Here is a 20,848-nt window from a genome sequence, read left to right on the forward strand (position 1 = left end):
AAAGGATGTAGAGAAGAGAAGACGGCAGATAAACAGGTAAAACTTACACAGGAGGATTTGTTTCATCTCTGTGCATCACCTCAGGCCATTCACTTTTCTGGGTATATGTAAGGGTTTATAACCACTTTAAGGGCTGGATCACACCAGCATGCGGTACAAGAAAGGCATGTTCTGTGCGCATTTCCCAGGCTGCGATCAGAACGGACTGTCCGTATGATCTGCTGTGGGTGTCAATACATTCTTAACAACACCCCAGATGCAGGGCGATTTCCTGCACCAGATTGTATGGTACCGCAGTACCAGGATATCTGGTGCAGTGCATTTTAGAAAAGTAGTGCATGCACTACTTTTTGTGCAATCCAGTGCAATTTCAGCCCATTCAAATGAAAGGGCTGAAAACTGCACATCGAATCGTACAAGAATGTGGACCATGACGCAAGTGTGAACCGGCCCTAAGTAGTTGCTGCCTTCCTTGCCGGGCTCCTTTTTTCCACAGTTTTCTAGCAACAGAGTGCTCATTCACAAGGGCATATGCAAATTTTCTGCACAGAACGCAGGTTCTTACTGGCAGAGCCTGCATAAAATACGCACCTAAAGTACTTGCGTAAAATCTGTAGATATATGTGCGTAAAGCCTGCAACTGTGTCCAATTTTTTTGTGTGTGACACAGCGCACATATTTACATATAGATGCAGGCATGTGCATGTGCTTATTGATTCCTATTTTGCCGAGTTTAGACGGTGGCTACGTTCGTTCTCCATAGTCCCTCTATATGTAGGAATGTAGCCACCCTATCTTGCTTTCTCCTGAGATGAGCTATGGACTATGGGACATGTAGTGTGCATAGAGCTGTACACATGACCACAACTAATTCAAAGGATGTTACAAGGAGGCAGAAAACACAGAAACAACGTCAAGAAAAATAGGTAACAGTGCCATTTAGTGGATGTGTATGGATGATTTTTGGAGAATATGAATAGGACGTCACCTGTATGTCGGACCCCACAGCTCTTTGCTATGCCGCCTTTGCTGCCTGCTATGTAAATACACAGGGGGATTATTAAACCTTCTTTATAAAGCCGGTTTATGAAAGGAATAGGATTCATATGTAGCGTCCCTTCAAATAACATTCAGCTGAGGCAGGCAATTTGCATGCTCATTACTCATCCACAGACAGCCCCCCATATCAGTGTGGACACAGTTCATACTTCAAAAGCTCGAACAAGCCAAACAAAACAGAGCGGATAATAAATACCAATTCACAAGGTTAATTATTTTCCCACCCTGCCTCACTAAATCAAATGTCAGACGGGCAATGGTTGGTTTTTATGCCATCTGAACACGGGCTCATAGGTGGACCTGTTATGGGTGAATCTTCCCAACAGGGAGGACGAAGGCTCACCCAAGCTGTAGACCAGTGGTTGTCAACCTATGAGCTAAAGGGGGCCTCAAATGTGGCCCCTGATATCACCAAAGGACCGCACATAATGTTCAATATACGTAATGCTTGAGAGGACTGTCAGAAACTGCAGAGCTAATAGAGGAAATGAGGGTCAGAGGGTGTGGACACGCTACATTGGCTGGGGAACATGTTACATGAGGCTAGTAGAGATCAATACTATTACCGTAATCAATGTTCCCACTACAGACTGCTAAGGTCCAAGGGCCACACATCATTTATCAAAGGGCAGCATGTGGCCGCAGTTAGGCACCAGGGCTCTCGACTGATACAAATATAGTGCACCCCTAAAGAGCTGCTGGTGGATTTGGTCCTATTTACTTCTTAGCGTGCACAGCATTTCCTGCACTCTTCCACTGGCTCCAAAGAACTGTCGAGGGGTTTCTTTCAGGGGTTTTATTGGGAACAATGATCTTGGATAGGGATAGAGAGCATAGGATACCCCGGTAAACTGTAGAACTGAACAATCTGAGGACTTCTCACTTCTGGCTGCACTGTATAAAACAAGGAATGTCCCACAGGATCTCTCTGCTGATGGTGACCTGTACTCCTTCCAGAGATAAAAGCTACGTACAGTCACTACTCTTCAATGCTGGGGTCATCTACTCACATAGCCACAGGATCATTGGTTGCCTCCTACATATATCCATCAGGTGCTTCTAAGTGAGGGAGATGTACACTTACAACACCATAGGACAGCTGGACTCTTCCCCAATGACTTCCTATTGGCTTTCTCCAGTGAGCTCCTCTAAGCCCGACTTTTTTATTATTATTATTATTATTATACAGGATTTATATAGTGCCAACAGTTTGCTCAGCGCTTTACAATACAAAGGGAGACAATACAAGAGGGGCTGATGGTACAAAAGGTAATAGCTTTGGGGAATGAACTGATAGGAGGAAGATTCCATTATTAGCTGAAGGCGAGATAGGCTTCCCTGAAGAAATAGGTTTTCAGAGATCGCCTAAAAGTGGAAAGAGTAGGCGCTAGTCGGATAGATTGGGGTGGAGAGTTCCAGAGGATGGGGGAGGCTCTGGAGAAGTCATGGAGATGAACATGGATGGAGGAGACAAGGGAGCTAGAGAGCAGGAGGTCGTGCTAGGACTTGATCCCTGAACTTGAACTTGCGAATAGGTCCCTCAGTGAAGCCTAGTTGGAACATTGGTGTCTTCCTAAAAGGTCTTGCACTGGGGCAGACCCAGGAACACTGCCTCAGACTATTTATGGGCTCTCTCACCCCCTACTGGGCACATTTCCCCAGGGATTGGCTAGAGTTTCATAAATATTCAGGCTGCACACCCTGTTTCTCATTCCCACTATGGTTCTAGAATCCAGAGCAGCAGACTGTGAGACAGTGAGCAGTCCTAATGAATCAACCCCAGCTCCTCTGATTTCAGTGGAGCTAACTTAATTTCCTAGCCACCTACCCTACACTAGGAGGGTGCTCCATCAACGTGTGTCTGAATGCATCATCTGTGACACAAGGCATAGGATGAGCATTCTGATTGGGTTTTAGGCCCCTTTTACATGGCAGTTCTGGCAGGCTGTTTTTGGCCCAAGGGTACACAGATCAAAAATGTCCATTTCCCTGATCCAACCTATTTCTCACAGGTAACCGATCCTACTTGCAAGGCAATCCCAGCAGATGTTTAGCCTCCTTCCTTTCCTGCAATCCCCTGGGACACATCATATGTCCCAAGAGACTGCAGGACCATTCAGAAAGCATAGTGTGTCCTGCACATGAGCAGTGGGGATCTGGCTGTGAAACACCAGGAAATCACAGCTGGATTCCCACAAGCAAGATGGTGGCACCAGGGACCTGAAGACCTGGGAAGAACCGGCCCAGGTGAGGACAGCGCTGGATCCCTGAGCTGGTAAATGTCTGTTTATTAAGGCCTCGTGCACACTGGACATTTTGGCGGTCTCTCCTAGACGCACCTCCTAATGGCAGCAGCGTTTTGGCAGAAAAACGCTTGATGCTTATGAAAGCTTATAGAGCATTAATGTGAGTCAAGCGCTTGAGCATTCATTTATTTAATTGACCAGAATATTAATTTATTTTGGCAGAAAAATGCTTGATGCTTGTGAACTCGTGTAGAGCATTAACGTGCATCAAGCGCTTGAGCATTAATTTATTTAATTGGCCAGAATTTGAATTTATTTTGGCAGCTGAAATGGCAAACGTTCGCTCATGTGCCAAACGTGCCAAGCATTAATGTGCGTTTAATGTACAGCGTTTTTAATGCTGGAAATGTTTTTTTTTTTTCTACCTCAAAACACCTAGGTGTGAACCCATAGACTAAAATGGAGGGGTATTTATAGGCAGGAAAAAAAACAAAAAAAAACCGCAAAACACCACTAACAGCCATGTTAAAAAAACGTCCAATGTACATGAGCCCTACAAGTCAGCTGCTGCAGTATTTATTCCTGTAACAAATGATGAATAACTTCCTCTCTTCTACTTCGAAGGAGAAATTTCTCTTTATTTCCTGTCCCGGGACATAACAGAAGGTGAGTGGAATTCCCCTCTTATGCAGTAGTTGGTGTCCTCATTGGAAGACCAACCCTTACTTCCTGCTCTGATGACAACTCAATGATAGGGGTCACCAGGACAAAGAGAGAGAGAATCTCCCTAGTGGGGACACCACCAATAAAAACTTGACAGAGGGTCTAACAATTCTCTGGTCTGCCAAAAACTAAAAAAAAAGAAAACTTTGACTTTCCATACAATTTAAACTAAATATTCTTCTGTTGATCTGTACAGAAAATCTATAAGAAGGGGCACCTGGACATACTGGTTCCATATTTAAAGTGTTAATAAACCCACAACAGTAAAATCAGTCTGTATATGCAGTAAAGCATGCTTGTTATACTCACTGTGGAACCTTAGGGGTTAATCCTCTGCATTGTGTAAAAAGGCTGTTTGATCCTGTCTCCTCTGCCCCTCTTCTTGTTTAAATGTCCACGTCTTGTCAACTGATAAAGACAAACTGAACCCGTAGCCACCTGCACATGCTCAGTTTTGTGCAGAAAGAAAACTCCTGCTACAAGCTTTAACCAGTACTCTCCTGAAGTCACAAGACTGTTCTAACTGCTGATGAGAAAAGGTATTTAGCAGTTTATATTTACAAAAATAATTGCATTTCCATGTTGTGTGTACAGTGGGAGAGCGGATATAGTGAATGCAGGGGTTCTGTAACACTTTAGTGTACATTCTTTTTGTTTTATCCCTGGTCTTGTGATGCCCTGGTTATTGATCTAATATAATAATGAATTCAGTGTGGATGACTTTATTTTAAATAAATCAGTGTCCAGGCACAGACCGGTGTCCAGGGATCACTGCCGCTATCGAGCTGGATATTTAAAATCACAATAAAATTTATTCTGCTTATGTTTGCCCTCCCTGGTTCCTCCTTTCACCTCTCATCAACATACTAATGACATTTTTTATTTAAAAAAAATGTTTTGTTACATATCCTATGTCATCACTGGGTTTCTGTTCTTCACTATGCAATGCAGGCAGATCATGACTAGTGGGAGAGGCCAGCAGGGTACTCTACATAGCTTCCTGAAAACATCACAGCACCTTGCCTCAGTACTCATTTCAAGAGCAATCAGCCCTGAAGCAAGCAATGACCTGGCTCTTGGGAGGAGTTATGCAAATATCAGAATGCCTTGTTGAGTGGATGTCAATTTAGAGAAGTGTAAATCAGAAGAGGAGTGCACCCCTTTCAGTCTTTGGCCTCGGTTATAGGTGGGTGCTTGTAGTGACTGTAGTGGGTGGCACAGCACAAACCAAAGTAAAATGATGAGATGCCACCAGCACGTGCGGTGAGGACATCTCATTGCTTTATCTTGGGTTCACTCCAATGCGGTGCGGGAAATGCTGCAAATCCTGTGCGGGAAACGCTGCGAATCCTGTGCCTTTCCCACACTGTATTGCAATGGCGTTCATGCGATCTGGTGTGAGTGTCAATGACAAACTAATGACACCCTGAAACAGATAAAAAAATGCAATGCGACTGCCAGAAATTGCATCACATGGGTGAGAATACCCATTCGATCCGATTCAGGTGCGGATTTAAAAAAGCGTCCTGCACCCTTTTTGGTTCAGATGCAATGCGATTTGAGCCATACAAGATGTATGGCTCAAATCACACCGCACAGACATTTGCGGATCCTGAAGTGCGATTTCCTGTGCGAATAACATGCACTGTCCCGCACCGCATAGTGTGAACCAGGGCTCACTGTAGCACAGAGAAGTGAGCATTCCTAGGCAGGCTGTATTTGCATGTAGGCTGAATAAAACTACTATCAGCGCTGATCTGACTGCATTGCATACAAAAGCACAGAGACCCAGTGATCACATCACGAGGTTCCATGAAGGCCTTGATAAGTGGCTGTCTTGAGAAGAGGGTGCTTGTTTGCATGCAGAGAGCCCTAGGAAACACCCACATGTGACCCTGAGCCTCCATGGTTAAAAGAACCGAAATCCAATGAATGAAAGGGGTGAACCAGGGTCAGGTTAGGGAGGAAAGTGCTAGATGATGTTTGATGTCCTCCAGCCAGGAAATGAGGCAGAGCTCTGACTTGCTGCTTCTTCTAATGCACACTGTGAGAAGCTCAGTGTGCAGTGAAATCAGAGTAAGCCATTTCAGTCCAGGAAAGGAGCATGTACAACTGTGCGAGGCTGCAGGCCAGTTTAAGGGCTTGTTTGCATCAGCTGCGGGGGCAGGAACATGCACAAAATCGCAGGTTTTCTCACACTGCTTATTGCAGATGCATGTAGGTGCCATCAAGGCTCCGTTCACATCTGCATGTTTCTGGAATAGAAATGCACATTTCCAGACCATGCATAAACTGTGTTATGCTTGCATTGCCCTCAGCGGCTACCCTGGGTTCACACCTAACCGTTTCCGGCAGCATTTTGTAGAAACGCACTACAGTCCATTTAACATGATTTCTTATGAGACACATTCACATCTCTGTGTTTTCACCCGGTGTGTTTTTTGGAAAGGGTCAGGGACTTTTTTGAACGTAAAATAGTTGCATGTTTGGTTCTATAGATTTCAATGGAAACGCTGCAGAAAAGCATGTAATTTTTTAGCTGCGTTTTTATGCATTTTGCATTTTAAATCTGCCTAGCAACAAGAAAAATGTAAAAAAATTTTTTAAAAAAATCCAAAACGCATCAAAAATACGGCAAAAACACAAAACCGCAATGCAGAAACGGCTCAAACGTAACCTGCATAGGTGTGAACCTAGTCTTAAAGTGTTACTAAACCCCGGACCCTGCATCCACTATATCCGGTCTCCCCGTACCCTGCATTCACTATATCCAGTCTCCCCGGACCCTGCATTCACTATATCCGGTCTCCCCGGACCCTGCATTCACTATATCCGGTCTCTCCGGACCCCGCATTCACTATATCCGGTCTCCCCGTACCCTGCATTCACTATATCCAGTCTCCCCGGACCCTGCATTCACTATATCCGGTCTCCCTGGACCCTGCATTCACTATATCCGGTCTCCCCGTACCCTGCATTCACTATATCCGATCTCCCCGGACCCTGCATTCACTATATCCGGTCTCCCCGGACCCTGCATTCACTATATCCGGTCTCCCCGGACCCTGCATTCACTATATCCGGTCTCCCCGGACCCTGCATTCACTATATCCGGTCTCCCCGGACCCTGCATTCACTATATCCGGTCTCCCCGGACCCTGCATTCACTATATCCGGTCTCCCCGGACCCTGCATCCACTATATCTGGTCTCCCACAGTACACAGAAGATGGAAATGCAATTATTTTAGTAAATATAAAACTGCTATATACCTTTTCTCATCAGCAGTTAGAGCAGTCTTGTGAGTTCTATGAGCGTCCAGCAGAGCCCTAGTTATTGCTTGTAGGAGGAGTTTTCTTTCTGCTCTAGGAGGATGCAGAACCCCTGACCTCTTTCTGGACAGTACTGATTGGCTCTGTGCTGATCACATGCACTCTTCCAAGAAAAAAAAAAAAACCCTCTCTAGCAATACACACCAAACTGAGTATGTGCAAAATGACTCCACACAATATGTCTTATCAGGAGATAAGAGAGGGAGCAGTGGAAAAAGGGGAGGTTCAGAGAAGACAGGATCAAACAGCCTTTTTACACAATGCAGAGGATTAACCCCTTAGGTTCCACAGTGAGTATAACAAGCATGCTTTACTGCATATACAGACTGATTTTACTGTTGTGGGTTTAGTAACACTTTAACGGCACCCAAACATGGGAAGCAAACGCATGTTTTGTCATGCACAGTAAAGTGCAGTAAAAAACACACATACCAGAATGCCGCAATATACTCCATGGGCTACTATGCAGCATTTGTGACGTGCAGGAATCAAATTCAATGGGCTGCCCTATGAGTGTCATCCGGACACTGATTTATTTAAAATAAAGTCATCCACACTGAATTCATTATTATATTAGATCAATAACCAGGACGTCACAAGGCCAGGGATAAAACAAAAAGAATGTACACTAAAGTGTTACAGAACCCCTGCATTCACTATATCTGGTCTCCCACTGTACACACAACATGGAAATGCAATTATTTTTGTAAATATAAACTGCTAAATACCTTTTCTCATCAGAAGTTAGAACAGTCTTGTGACTTCAGGAGAGTACTGGTTAAAGCTTGTAGCAGGAGTTTTCTTTCTGCTCTAGGAGGATGCAGAACCCCTGACCTCTGTCTGGACAGTGCTGATTGGCCCTGTGCTGATCACATGCACTCTTTCAAGAAAAAAAAAAAACCCTCTCTAGCAATACACACCAAACTGAGTATGTGCAGGTGGCTACGGGTTCAGTCTGTCTTATCAGTTGATAAGACGTGGACATTTAAACAAGAAGAGGGGCAGAGAAGACAGGATCAAACAGCCTTTTTACACAATGCAGAGGATTAACCCATTAGATTCCACAGTGAGTATAACAAACATGCTTTACTGCATATACAGACTGATTGTACTGTTGTGGGTTTAGTAACACTTTAACGGCACCCAAACATGGGAAGCAAACGCTTGTTTTGTCATGCACAGTAAAGTGCAGTAAAAAACACACATACCAGAATGCCGCAATATACTCCATGGGCTACTATGCAGCATTTGTGACGTGCAGGAATCTAAATCAATGGGCTGCCCTATGGGTGTCATCCGAAAAATGTTCAAAAACGCACACTAACTATGCTAGGTGTGAATTGGGCCCAGTTCTTCCTGGCACCCCCACGCATCTAGCAAACACCTGTGCACCAAAAAACCCCCGAAAAAAAGCACAATACTGCAGTACAATGCGTTTCGGTGTGCCGCCATTATAACAATTGTGCCTGCACCCTTTTTGCATGTTTCACACTCACAGGGCATCCCACTCAAATGAACAGGCTGCCCTAAAAAGCGATGTGCACCAAAAAGCGCGCACGTTCGGACGCACCTCGTGGCGTGAACAAGCCCTTGATGAAAGCTGAAGATTTAAAAAGATTGAAAACGACTTCAGAATTGACAATAGCACATTAAAGTATACATAGGATTTACGTGATTGCGTCTAGATGTGCGTTACAGGCGATCCGCCATTTCTTGGTGTCAGCCCGCTCCTCTTTTTTTTCTTCTGTGCCGAATGGGGTTTTCCGGCGGACGGAGCTGATTAGGATTCCTGCTGGTGTTTAGGGCTGCAGTGGGAGGCAGTACGTCTGCTCCTTTCCCGTGGCTGCCGCTGCAGTCGGAGATATATGGGGTGTGCAGGTCGTATTAAAACACGTTTTATGTTCTGCCGGCACGTCATGGGGATGTCTGTGGGGTTTATATATCCGTGCACAGGCTGCAGAGGAACTGCGGGGACCATTTATAAAAAAACAAAAAGCCCAGGCTCTGCACTTCCACAGCAAAGGAAGAAAAGAAAAAAAAAGTATTATTGCCTCAGCTCCCCCACCCGACTGGCTCACCGCCGCGGCTTCTCCGAACGTATTTCAATGTGAATTTTTTTCCGGGAACATTTTTACACCGGCATGTCACCGGGAGAGTTGCTGCTGCTTTGGAGAGGATCGAAGACTCCTTTAATGTCTTATTGCTGAAAGTCGGAAAAGTTGGAAAATGCAGAGAGTTGTATTTTTCTCTTTAACAGCGTCCGTCTGCCGACGTGCAGCCATCCTGAGCGCTATATTTACTGGGACGCGACTCATCTTTCCCCTAGGAATTAATACTGCAGTGAATTAGAGTGGTGACTATAATGCTGTAAAGTTGGGAGTCGGGGAAAGAGATGCTGTATTGATCCGCTCAGTGGCGAAGGTTTCAACGTGTTTTTTGAAGGGTTGTGTTCAAGGCCTGAACTAGTCCTTTGTGCTAGCGTGCCAATTGCCGGTTACCATGGCAACGTTGGCAGATTAGGTTACAGGAGAGGTAGGCCTCATGCACACTGGGCGTTCGGCCTCAGTGCAGGGGAGGAGCGCCGTCCAGTCCCGCTGCCGGCAACCTGTCAAAGGCTGACAGCTGGTGTGGCTAGAGGAGGCTGAATGGTGAGACTGGAATGATGGCTGCGACTGGATGGTGCACCTAACGGTACTAAAGTTTAGTATGCGTCCAGGGACAAACGCCTGGAATGCAGACCAACGCTAGGTGCACCGGCCAACCGCAGTAGGTGTCAGCCTCTGCCGCTGGTGCTAGCATCTATGGCAGACCAACGCTAGGTGCACCGGCCAACCGCAGTAGGTGTCAGCCTCTGCCGCTAGCATCTATGGCAGTATGCGTCCAGGGACAAACGCCTGGAATGCAGACCAACGCTAGGTGCACCGGCCAACCGCAGTAGGTGTCAGCCTCTGCCGCTGGTGCTAGCATCTATGGCAGACCAACGCTAGGTGCACCGGCCAACCGCAGTAGGTGTCAGCCTCTGCCGCTAGCATCTATGGCAGTATGCGTCCAGGGACAAACGCCTGGAATGCAGACCAACGCTAGGTGCACCAGTGAACCGCAGCAGGTGTCAGCCTCTGCTGCTGGTGCTAGCATCTATGGTAGTATGCGTCCAGGGACAAACTCCTGGAATACCAGACCAACGCTAGGTGCACCGGCCAACCGAAACAGGTGTCAGCCTCTGCCGCTGGTGCTAGCATCTATGGCAGTATGCGTCCAGGGACAAACTCCTGGAATGCAGACCAACGCTAGGTGCACCGGCCAAACGCAGCAGGTGTCAGCCTCTGCCGCTGGTGCTAGCATCTATGGTAGTATGCGTCCAGGGACAAACGCCTGGAATGCAGACCAACGCTAGGTGCACCGGCCAACCGCAGTAGGTGTCAGCGTCTGCCGCTAGCATCTATGGCAGTATGCGCCCAGGGACAAACGCCTGGAATGCAGACCAACGCTAGGTGCACCAGTGAACCGCAGCAGGTGTCAGCCTCTGCCGCTGGTGCTAGCATCTATGGTAGTATGCGTCCAGGGACAAACGCCTGGAATGCAGACCAGCGCTAGGTGCATCGGCCAAACGCCGGCCTCTGCTGCTGCGACTCGTGCTAACATCTATGGCAGTATGTGTCCAGGGACAAACACCCAGAATGCAAGCAGTTTGCATGTCAGCAATTCAAACGTTAGTACCGCTAGGTGTACCAGCCAGTCGCAGCAGCAGAGGCTGACAGCATCCAGTCGCACCATCCAGCTCCTTGCAGCCGTAGCAGGCTCCCACAGACCTTAAGAGCTTAGTCATGTTCTAAGGTTTTAACATTGACTAATCCATCACACCTAAGGGCCCATGCACACTGGGCATTTTACTACGGGGCATGAGGCTTCATTTGTTTAGGCACATGGGTGGAGGGCACAGGTGCATTATCCAGTCTTGATGGTAGCAGCCTGTTAAAGCCTATGAGAGGCTGACAGCTGCTGGGGCTGGATAATGCACCTAGCGGTACTAATGTTTAGTATGCACCCAGGGACTAATGTCTGGAATGCAGACTGCTTACATGCTGGTCATTGATCCCTGGGTGCATACTGCCCTAAACATTACTACTGCTGGGTGCACCATCCTGTCGCAGTAGCAGAGGATGACAGCAACCAGTCGCAGCAGCAGAAGCTGTCAGCTGTGGCGGCTGAACGGTGCAGCTTGCAGTATTAATATTTAGTGTGTGCCCAGGGATGAACTGCTTACATTCCGGGTATTCATCCCTGGGCACATACTGCCCTAAACATAAGTACCACTTGATGCACCATCCAGTCGCAGTAACAGAGGTTGATGGCATCCAGTTGCAGCAGCAGAGACTGTCAGCTGTGGCGGCTGAACGGTGCAGCTTGCAATACTAATATTTAGTGTGTGCCCAGGGATGAACGTCCAGAATGCAGACTGCTTGCATTCCAAATATTCATCCCTGGGCACATACTGCCCTAAACATTAGTACCACTTGGTGCACCATCCAGTCGCAGTAACAGAGGATGACAGCATACAGTCGTAGCAGCAGAGACTGATAGCTGCTGCAGCTGAACGGTGCACCTAGCAATACTAAGGTTTAGTCTAGGTTCACATCTATGCAGGTTGTGTTTGAGGCGTTTCTGCATTGCGTTTTTCATTGCGTTTTGCACTTGCATTTTTGGCACGTTTTTGATGCATTTTGCGGTATTTTTTTTCATTTTTTAAACATTTTTCTTCTTGCTAGGCAGATTTTAAAACACAAAACGCATCAAAAACATGGCAAAAACGCAACTAAAATCGCAATACATGCTTTTCTGCAGTGTTTCCATTGAAGTCTATAGAAAAAATAAGCAACTTTTTGCATTCAAGAAAGTCCCTCACCCTTTCCAAAAAACGCACTGGCTGAAACTGCGAAGATGTGAACCTGTCCCATAGGAAATCATGTTAAATGTACTGTACTGTATTTCTGCAAAATGCAAACTCTTGCAGAAAACGCTTATGTGTGAACCTAGGGTAAGGCAGTATGCAGGCAGGGATGAATACCCAGAATGCAAGCAATCTAGATTCCAGGCGTTCATCCCTGGTTGCATACAAAATGTTATTAACTCTAGGTCCACCATCTACCCTGTCCAGCAGTAGCAGTCAGCCTCTTTGATAGATTGCCACCATCGGGGTAGACGGTGCATCTGTGCCCTCCTTGCGCACCTAAACACCAGAGCCTCATGCATCGGAGCCTTAGGTGTGATGGATCTAGTCAATGAGAACTTCAGAACATGACTAAGCTATTCCACAATCTAATCTTTCTACAGGAAATACAAAGTGGTTGGATGTTCATGGTAGGAAGGAAGGACCTAATAACGACACGTCCTAAATTTTATCTATAGACATTTTGTAGAATGGTGTAGGGAAGAGTTAGAACCCATGTCAGGCTTTAATTGGCATAGATATAAAGAGAAGTTCTATATATTTTATTATTGCAATCCAGCTCAAGGAACATTTGAATAATTCAGCCAATTTGCTTTTGTGAAGCTGCTCACATATACCAGAACACCCCCAAAGGGAGGAGGTCTTGGAAAAGGTCAGACTATAGAAAAGGCAGAAGGAGCACCACACTAAGGGCTTGTTTGCACTTGCTTCAAAATGTTGCATTGGACATGTTTTTAAAGTTCTCTGAATAACAATCAAAGCCCCTGTCACTAAATAGAATGGTAAGCTTATGGCCCTGTTTACACATTTTGCTTTGCTTCCAAAATTATACCCCATATCGCTTGGTTGGAGCTTCAAAGAGTCTCCAAAGCCTCCATAGAAATCTAAGACAAAGATGGCTTACAGCACCTGAAGCTTTTGAGAAGCTTTTATTCAGAGTTAACTTTACTTTGTTTTGGAGGTATTGCAGGTATGAGATATCCCAGGATGCACTGGGAAACCAACAAGCAAACTGGAAAGAGTCATCAGCAGTCACGTTCGGTTCATGTGTATATATTGAGGAATTGTCTGGTGCAGATATCACATTTGATATGCAGTGTGGACCAGCAGGAAGGTGAGCGGGGTCTGGACTGGTGCAGAGCAACTAGCATACAGCACACAAGGTGTGCAACATGGGAACGTTGTAGCGGAAGGTGAGTGGGGAGTGGAGAGAGAGGACTGAACAGTAGAGGATTAGCAAAGCTGGGGGTAATACTGAGTGTGGCACTGGGTACTACTGAGCAGGGGATCTGCTGAACGAAGGCACAAATAAGCTGGGGATCTGCTGAACGAGGGTACCAATGAGCTGGGGATCTGCTGAACGAGGGTACCAATGAGCTGGGGATCTGCTGAACGAGGGTACCAATGAGCTGGGGATCTGCTGAACGAGGGTACCAATGAGCTGGGGATCTGCTGAACGAGGGTACCAATGAGCTGGGGATCTGCTGAACAAGGGTACCAATGAGCTGGGGATCTCCTGAACAAGGGTACCAATGAGTTGGGGATCTGCTGAACGAGGGTACCAATGAGCTGGGGATCTGCTGAACAAGGGTACCAATGAGCTGGAGCTCTGCTGAATGAGGGTACCAATGAGCTGCAGCTCTGCTGAATGAGGGTACCAATGAGCTGTGGATCTGCTGATTGAGGGTACCAATAAGCTAGGGATTGGTTAAAAGGGGGTACCAATAAGCTGGAGATCTGCTGAGTGGGCGTACTACTGAGCTGGGGTTCTACTGGGCCCCTTTAAAACAAAATCGAAAATCAACACACACAGGGCATTTGCCAAGCTTCATTAAAGCTTCAAAAAAGCATCAAAATACATCAAAAAAGCATGCTGAAGCGGTATGCACTTTAATGTGTGTTAAAGTCGCAGCAAGTGTAAATGAGCCCTGATAGTAAAAGAAATAAAAAAAATGATAGATGTTTAAATGGTTAGTAGAACGAAATCCATTGCGTTTCGGGGGTTCATCAGGGCTACAATACAAGTGAAGAACTATAAAAATATAATATATTCTACTGTATATGACCTTTTATTTTTTTCTTACTTGGATTGTAGCCCTGATGAAGAGAGAGTGTCCGGACCCCCAAAACATGGTGGCTTGTTTTCTGGTTATTTAATAAAACACCACTTTGGACTCTATGACCATTAGTGCTGTCCTCCTTTTGCTTCTTGTATATTTGGAGTGGAGATTTTGTTATTGCTGTCTTAGTTCCTACTGAGCAGGTTTAACCCTTCTACAGTGTTTGGGTGTAAACTGTCAAATTGTGGATTTCCTATAACCCGAAAAAACAGGCACTGAAGGGAAATCTTCAAATGGGGACACCTGTTTCGGGGGAAATTGTGAAAAGATTTCTCATTTTAGAAAGCTCTCCTCTATTGTGTCTCCTAAACAGAAGGTAAGATAAAATCTCCAAAACAGGCACAGACAGAAAAAAAAGTTGATATCATGGACCACGATCCATATCCACCAAGGAAGACACAGTCCAGGAGATTAAAGGAGCAGACCTGAAGCTGCTTAGAGACACAAAGATCATGGAGGCACACCACAGGAAGAAGTGTGGTCACTGAATGCAATACGTAACACAGGATTTTCTGGGGTCACTAGGTGACACGGGATGCTCTGGAATCACTGGGTAACACATGATGCTCAGGGACCACTACTAACAAAGGTTGCTCTAGGGTCACTGGGTGACATGGGATGCTGTAGCGTTCTTGGGTAGAAATGTATGCTGTGAAGCATTTCTCAACCCTTTTAACATGGAGGAACCCTTGAAATCACTTTGCAGTCTCAGGGGACCCTTGCTAATTACTATATATACGCTTATGGTACATGAAAAAGTGATGGTCAGTGGGAAGAATGTAGATATTTGTGTTTCATAATGAAACAATTTTTCATCTGAAAATAAAATTTTTGGAGATTTGGATGTATACGAATTGCCGAATAGACATAATAACAAATGTCAACAAAGAAAAGTTATAATGAAATTAACAAATGCATTAGTTTCATTTGGACATCACATGATGCGATAGTCGTTCTGGCCCTTGGCGATTCTTATTTGTTCGACAATTTGGAATTCAAGTAAGTTTGTGATTTGAATTGAATTTGTAATTGTCACAATCAGTTCAGTTCCACAGTCTAATGCAATTCTTAGGTTTTTCTGATACATGAATATAGAATCAACCCGAAATATAGCAATCTTCCGAAAAACTTCAAGATTTTTCTAATCCACTTGGACTAACGAATATACAAAATGAATGCTGAATATATTGAAATGAATCCAGAAAACCAATCAATTCAACATGCCGAAAATGACGAAACAAAATTCTTCAATGAATGCATCCGAAACATAACAAAAATATTTGGCGTGAACATCTCTAGAAGAATGTACCCTATATTTTTGGTCAGTGGGAGGAATCCTCCCTTACAGATTGCCAAAATGATCATTGGTATCACTGGTTACTTATCTGAGAGGCAACAATTGCTCATGGTTCAAGGAACACCTAACAAGCTCTGAGGAACCCTAGGTTTCCACAGAACCCTGGTTCAGAAAGCCTGCTCTGGAGTCATTGGGAACACAGGATGCTCTGGAGTCTTTGGGAACAAAGGATGCTCTGGAGTCGCTGGGAACACAGGATGCTCAGCAGCAGGGGTCTCAGCTTAAATAAAGCCATGATCTGCTTCAACTCCAAGCCACATGTTACTTTACAATTTAAAGCAGTATCGTTCAGGAGAGCTGTCTCCTGAATTGCCTGGGTACTTATCAGGAGTACTGCCTGCAGATTGCCCATGGTGCCGGAACTCTTGGTAAAACACAGAAGTGCCAGAGGGAAGACTCCAAGCTGAATCGAATAGTAGATGAGTAGCACCTGACAAATTTTACCTTTTGCCTACTCTATCCAAAATTAAAAAAAAAAAAAGGTTCTGACTTTAGATAAACCTGAACATCGCCATTCCATAATTTCTTAAAACCTTTAAAAAAAAACAAAATAAAAACTTGTAGTACAAAATTATAAATGCAATTTACTATAGGCTAGCCATGAAAATTCCAGCCTAGTAATATGTTTCTTTTAATGAGGAGGTGAGCAAAACCTTGGACAGAGGGGTGGCAGTGGACATGGTATACTTTGATTTTGAAAAAGCGTTTGACACAGTTCCCCACACATGGCTAATATATAATGTAAAGTCCAGGGGCTTGTAAAAATCTGTATGTAAATGGATAGAAAACTAGCTAAAAGATTGTATTCAGAGAGTGGTGGTTAATGATTCATACTCTGAATGGTCTAGGGTTGTCAGAGGTGTACCCCAAGGTTCAGTGTTGGGACCCTTACTTTTTAATATATTTATAAACAATACAGGGTCTGAGATTAAAAATATAATTTCAGTCTTTGCAGATGACACCAAGCTGTGCCGTGGAATAACGTCCTTACAGGATGTCTTCAATTTACAAGCTGACCTCAATGTACTGTTTAATTGGGCAACTATGTGGCAAATGAGGTTTAATGTTGATAAATGTAAGGTTATGCACTTGGGGGGCTAAGAATATGCATGCATCATACATACTAGGGGGGGTACAACTGGGGGAATCAATGGTGGAGAAGGATCTGGGGGTTCTGGTAGATCACAAGCTTAATAATGGCATGCAATCCCAAGCTGCGGTTCCTAACACGAGCAAAATCCTCTCTTGTATTAAAGAAGTATAGACTCCAGAGAGAGAGATATATCTTTTCCCCCAGTACAAATCATTAGTAATGCCTCATCTGGAATACGCAGTTCAATTTTGGGCACCAATTCACAAAAAGAACACTGGGGAACTGGAGAAAGTACAGAGAAGGGCAACCAAACTGATAAGAGGCATGGAGGAGCTCAGCTATGAGGAAAGATTAGAGAAACTGAATTGATTCTCTCTTGAGAAGAGAAGATTAAGGGGGGATATGATCAACATGTATAAATACATCAGTGGTTCATATGGTAAACCCCGTGTAGAGTTATTCACACTGAGGTCATCACAGAGGATGAGGTGGCACTCTTTACATCTGGAGGAAAATAAATGTAATCTCCAAACACAGAAAGGTTTCTTCACAGTAAGAGCTGTGAAAATGTGGAATAGACTCTCTCAAGAGTTGGTTCTGGCCAGCTCAGTGGATTGCTTTATACAAGGCCTGGATTCTTTCTTGGATACACAGAATATAACTGGATACTTACATTTTTCTAGGTAAAGTTGATGCAAGGAATATCCGATTGCCTCTCAGGGGATCAGGAAATAATTTTTTTCCCTGCAGGAGAAAATTGGATCATGCTTTGCTGGGTTTTTTGCCTTCCTCTGGATCAACTGTGGGTATAGGATTGTAACTTTTTTTTTTTTTTTAATGGTTGAACTGGATGGACTTTTGTCTTTTTTCAGCCACACTGACTATGTAACTATGTTAGGGGGTTAGCCACAAAATGCCTTCCTTGGATATTTTTAAAGAATTTTTAATTCCAGTTACAAAGCCAAGAAAATTCAACACACCTGCATTTGTATAGACAAATGTCCTTACAAACATAAACCAGTAATAAAGGCCTTTTAAATCCTTGACTGTTGAAAGCTTGGCAGGATAGTAGGGGTCCTTAGTAACCCCCTTCTCTGTCTGATGATGCAGCAACACATTGGTAAGCAGCACTGCTCAAGGATTTAAAATTCCCCACCAGCTGTGGGTGCCGAGACTATAGGGGGCCTGTCCCAGGCAGAGACAGAAGAATAAGGTGTACAACTTCCGTATTCTCTCTTTTCTTTATTGGGATGGGATAAAGGATATGGATTAAAGTATTTTTTAAATAAAAGAAAGGATTTGACAGGGGTGAGTTTTTTTTGGTTGTACCACAGACCTGTAGATGAACAGCTATCTGCCCACCTTCCCCTTTGTATTACAAGTTGTTGTCACAGCTTTATTGGTGGATTTTGCCTAGCCAACAGTGGCTCCTATTTAATCGGTCTCTGTGTGCCTTGGTTAGTTGGATACCTGTCTAGTCCGCAATGGTGTGTTGACTATGTAGGCTTAGAGTTTGTCTGTTACCAACCCAAAGCTATTATTAAATGCAATCCTTATTGCTTTAGACCAGTGGTCTCCAAGCTGTGGCCCGTGGGCCAGATTTGGCCCTTTGCTTGCCTTTATCTGGCCCTTGAGGCACTATTCTTCCCACTCATATGAGTAAATCATCCCCCCACTGATACAAAACAATATTCTTCCATTGAAACCAATGTTACCAATGTTGAGGTACCATTCCTTCCACTGACACCAACAGTGGGGCACTATTCATTACACTGACAACAGCAACAGGGCATTATTACTTCTACTGAAATCAAGTATGGGGTACTACACCTTCCACTGACACCAATAGCGAGGCACTATTCCTTCCATTGACACTGATGATGGCAACTATTCCTTCCACTAACATTGATGATGGGACACTACTCTTTCCACTGACACCAACACTGGAGTATCAATCCTTCAACTGACACTAGCAATCAGGCATTATTCTTTCCACTTGCACCAATGATGAGGCATTATTCCTTTCACTGACACCAATGATGGGGTACTATTTCTTCCACTGACACCACCAATGGGGCACTTTTCCTTCCATTGACACCAACAATAGGACATAATTCCTCCCACTGACATAAATGATGGGACGCTTTTTCTTCCACTGATACCAACGACAGGGTGTTATTCCTTCCACTAACATGAATAATGGGGCACTGCTCCTCCTCCTACTGACCACGGGCACTAGGTAATCTTTTTACTCCCACAGAACACTAAGCATGAGACATTGTCCACTCCCTATGATTCTGGGGCATTTTTTGCTCTCACTCGCCACACTACAGCCCCTTTAAAATCTGAAGGACATCAAACTTACCCTTTGTTTAGACAGTTTTTAGGCCTCTACTTTAGGTGTATATTATAAAATGCTGTTTATCCTAATAATGATGTCCCCCTACTGTTCCAAAGAAAGTAGCCTTGGTGTAGTTTTGGGCAGGGGCTTACGTTCGGGAGGGGAGTGTTTTAGTTTGGGATGTTTGTGCTTCTCAGCAGTCAAAGAACATCAATAAGACGTAAGGAAGCAAAAACATTCTGATGGTTCCTGACGGCAGCCATTTGGTTGGATAATCTGTTTTTACAAAAATATTGCATACAAACTTGCTGTGAAATAGCAACATTACAGCAGGAGAAAAATAACAAAATAAAGAGCCTAAGGAGGACATGTACAAGTAAAAAAAAAACTTCAAAAAGGACTATAGATACTCATTAAGCTAGCGTTGCATTGCTAAGATGCTTCCCAGCTGCTCTTCACAAGGCATATCCTAACAAACCTATAGGCTATCTTCTCTTGTCCCAGTTGCCGCTGAGCTGTGACTTTTTTCTATGCTGTATTTATTGCGTTAAAAAAGGTGTGCTAGTAGCAGTTTCTATACTAATTGTCAGCATCTTGAAAGCCAGGAATATGGATACAAGTAAAGTTATCATTGGCGTTTTTTGGAGAACACGTCAAGGGTCTACATAGATGCAACCAAATTTAGGTCAATGCAATTGCAGTCTTTAGATTGATTGAGAAACCTTACCTGGGATTCCCAGTGACTTCACACTTCAGGTTGAGCAAGTCTCCTTCTCTCACCAAGCTTTGAGAGGGCTGAATTCGGGCTGTCGGGGAAACTGTAACAGAAAAGACAGTCATTATACCGAAAATGCGATGGAGCAGGAATACTTGCAAAACCCTTGGACATAATTTCAAATTTAACTAGGCTGTCAATGGGGAGAAGAGGGGGAAACTGCAGTTGGTATAATATCCAAGCACCTAAAGGTGTACAAGCTGTAGCTTCAAAGGACCATCTTATTCTATGATAAAGTCCCTTCAAGGTAAAAAATAGATAGAACATCAATATCTCATTTGCAAAAGACACTTTTTTATGCATTCACAGTAACATACCAAGGTCAATATCACCAAAACCTGGATACTAATATAAAAAAATCATGAAAAGGGTAAGAACACTTTTTAAGATAAAAATGAGCATTGACCTCTCCACTGTTCCAGGCTTCTGCAGCTGCACAATATATAGAAGCAGGTGCAGGTGTCGATATATAGAAGTTGGTAAAGTAAAGAAATACAGATTTTACTTGTTTCGGGCCGCAGCGGTGTTTTTATCACTTCCATTGTTGCACTCCCTTTTAGAATTGGATGCATTTACAGAGATAAAGGTGGGAACTGGCCAGATTGACCATTAAGCTCTATGGACAGACTCTTAGCTCAGATCACACACCATATGAGAGATGCTAGTATCAGATCTGAAAATCACTACAACAGTCTAATGATGTGGAAAGTAAGTTTTCTGCACTACAGAGGAACACTATATAGCCAAAGGTTTGTGACACTTGACCTTCATGCCTACTTTATAGCCAAAAGTATGTGGACACCCCTTAAAATTGTTCAGTTCAGGTGTTCGCAGTGTACATTACTGTTAATGTTA

At 44.3% G+C, this 20,848-nt stretch overlaps 1 protein-coding gene across 1 annotated transcript in view; it reads right to left on the bottom strand.

Annotated features, from left to right (window-relative positions):
• CADM4 (cell adhesion molecule 4) overlaps positions 1 to 20,848 on the bottom strand; it is a 650,810-nt gene that overhangs the window by 53,514 nt on the left and 576,448 nt on the right. The window contains exon 6 of the mRNA XM_089687341.1: positions 19,946 to 20,036. Within this exon, the coding sequence (XP_089543467.1) occupies positions 19,946 to 20,036 (91 nt within the window). The remainder of the gene's footprint in view (positions 1 to 19,945; positions 20,037 to 20,848) is intronic.

The sequence above is a fragment of the Staurois parvus genome, unplaced genomic scaffold (assembly GCF_062004578.1).
Source record: "Staurois parvus isolate SC_StPar_1 unplaced genomic scaffold, SC_StPar_1.0 ptg000423l, whole genome shotgun sequence".
NCBI classification, from domain to species: Eukaryota; Metazoa; Chordata; class Amphibia; order Anura; family Ranidae; genus Staurois; species Staurois parvus.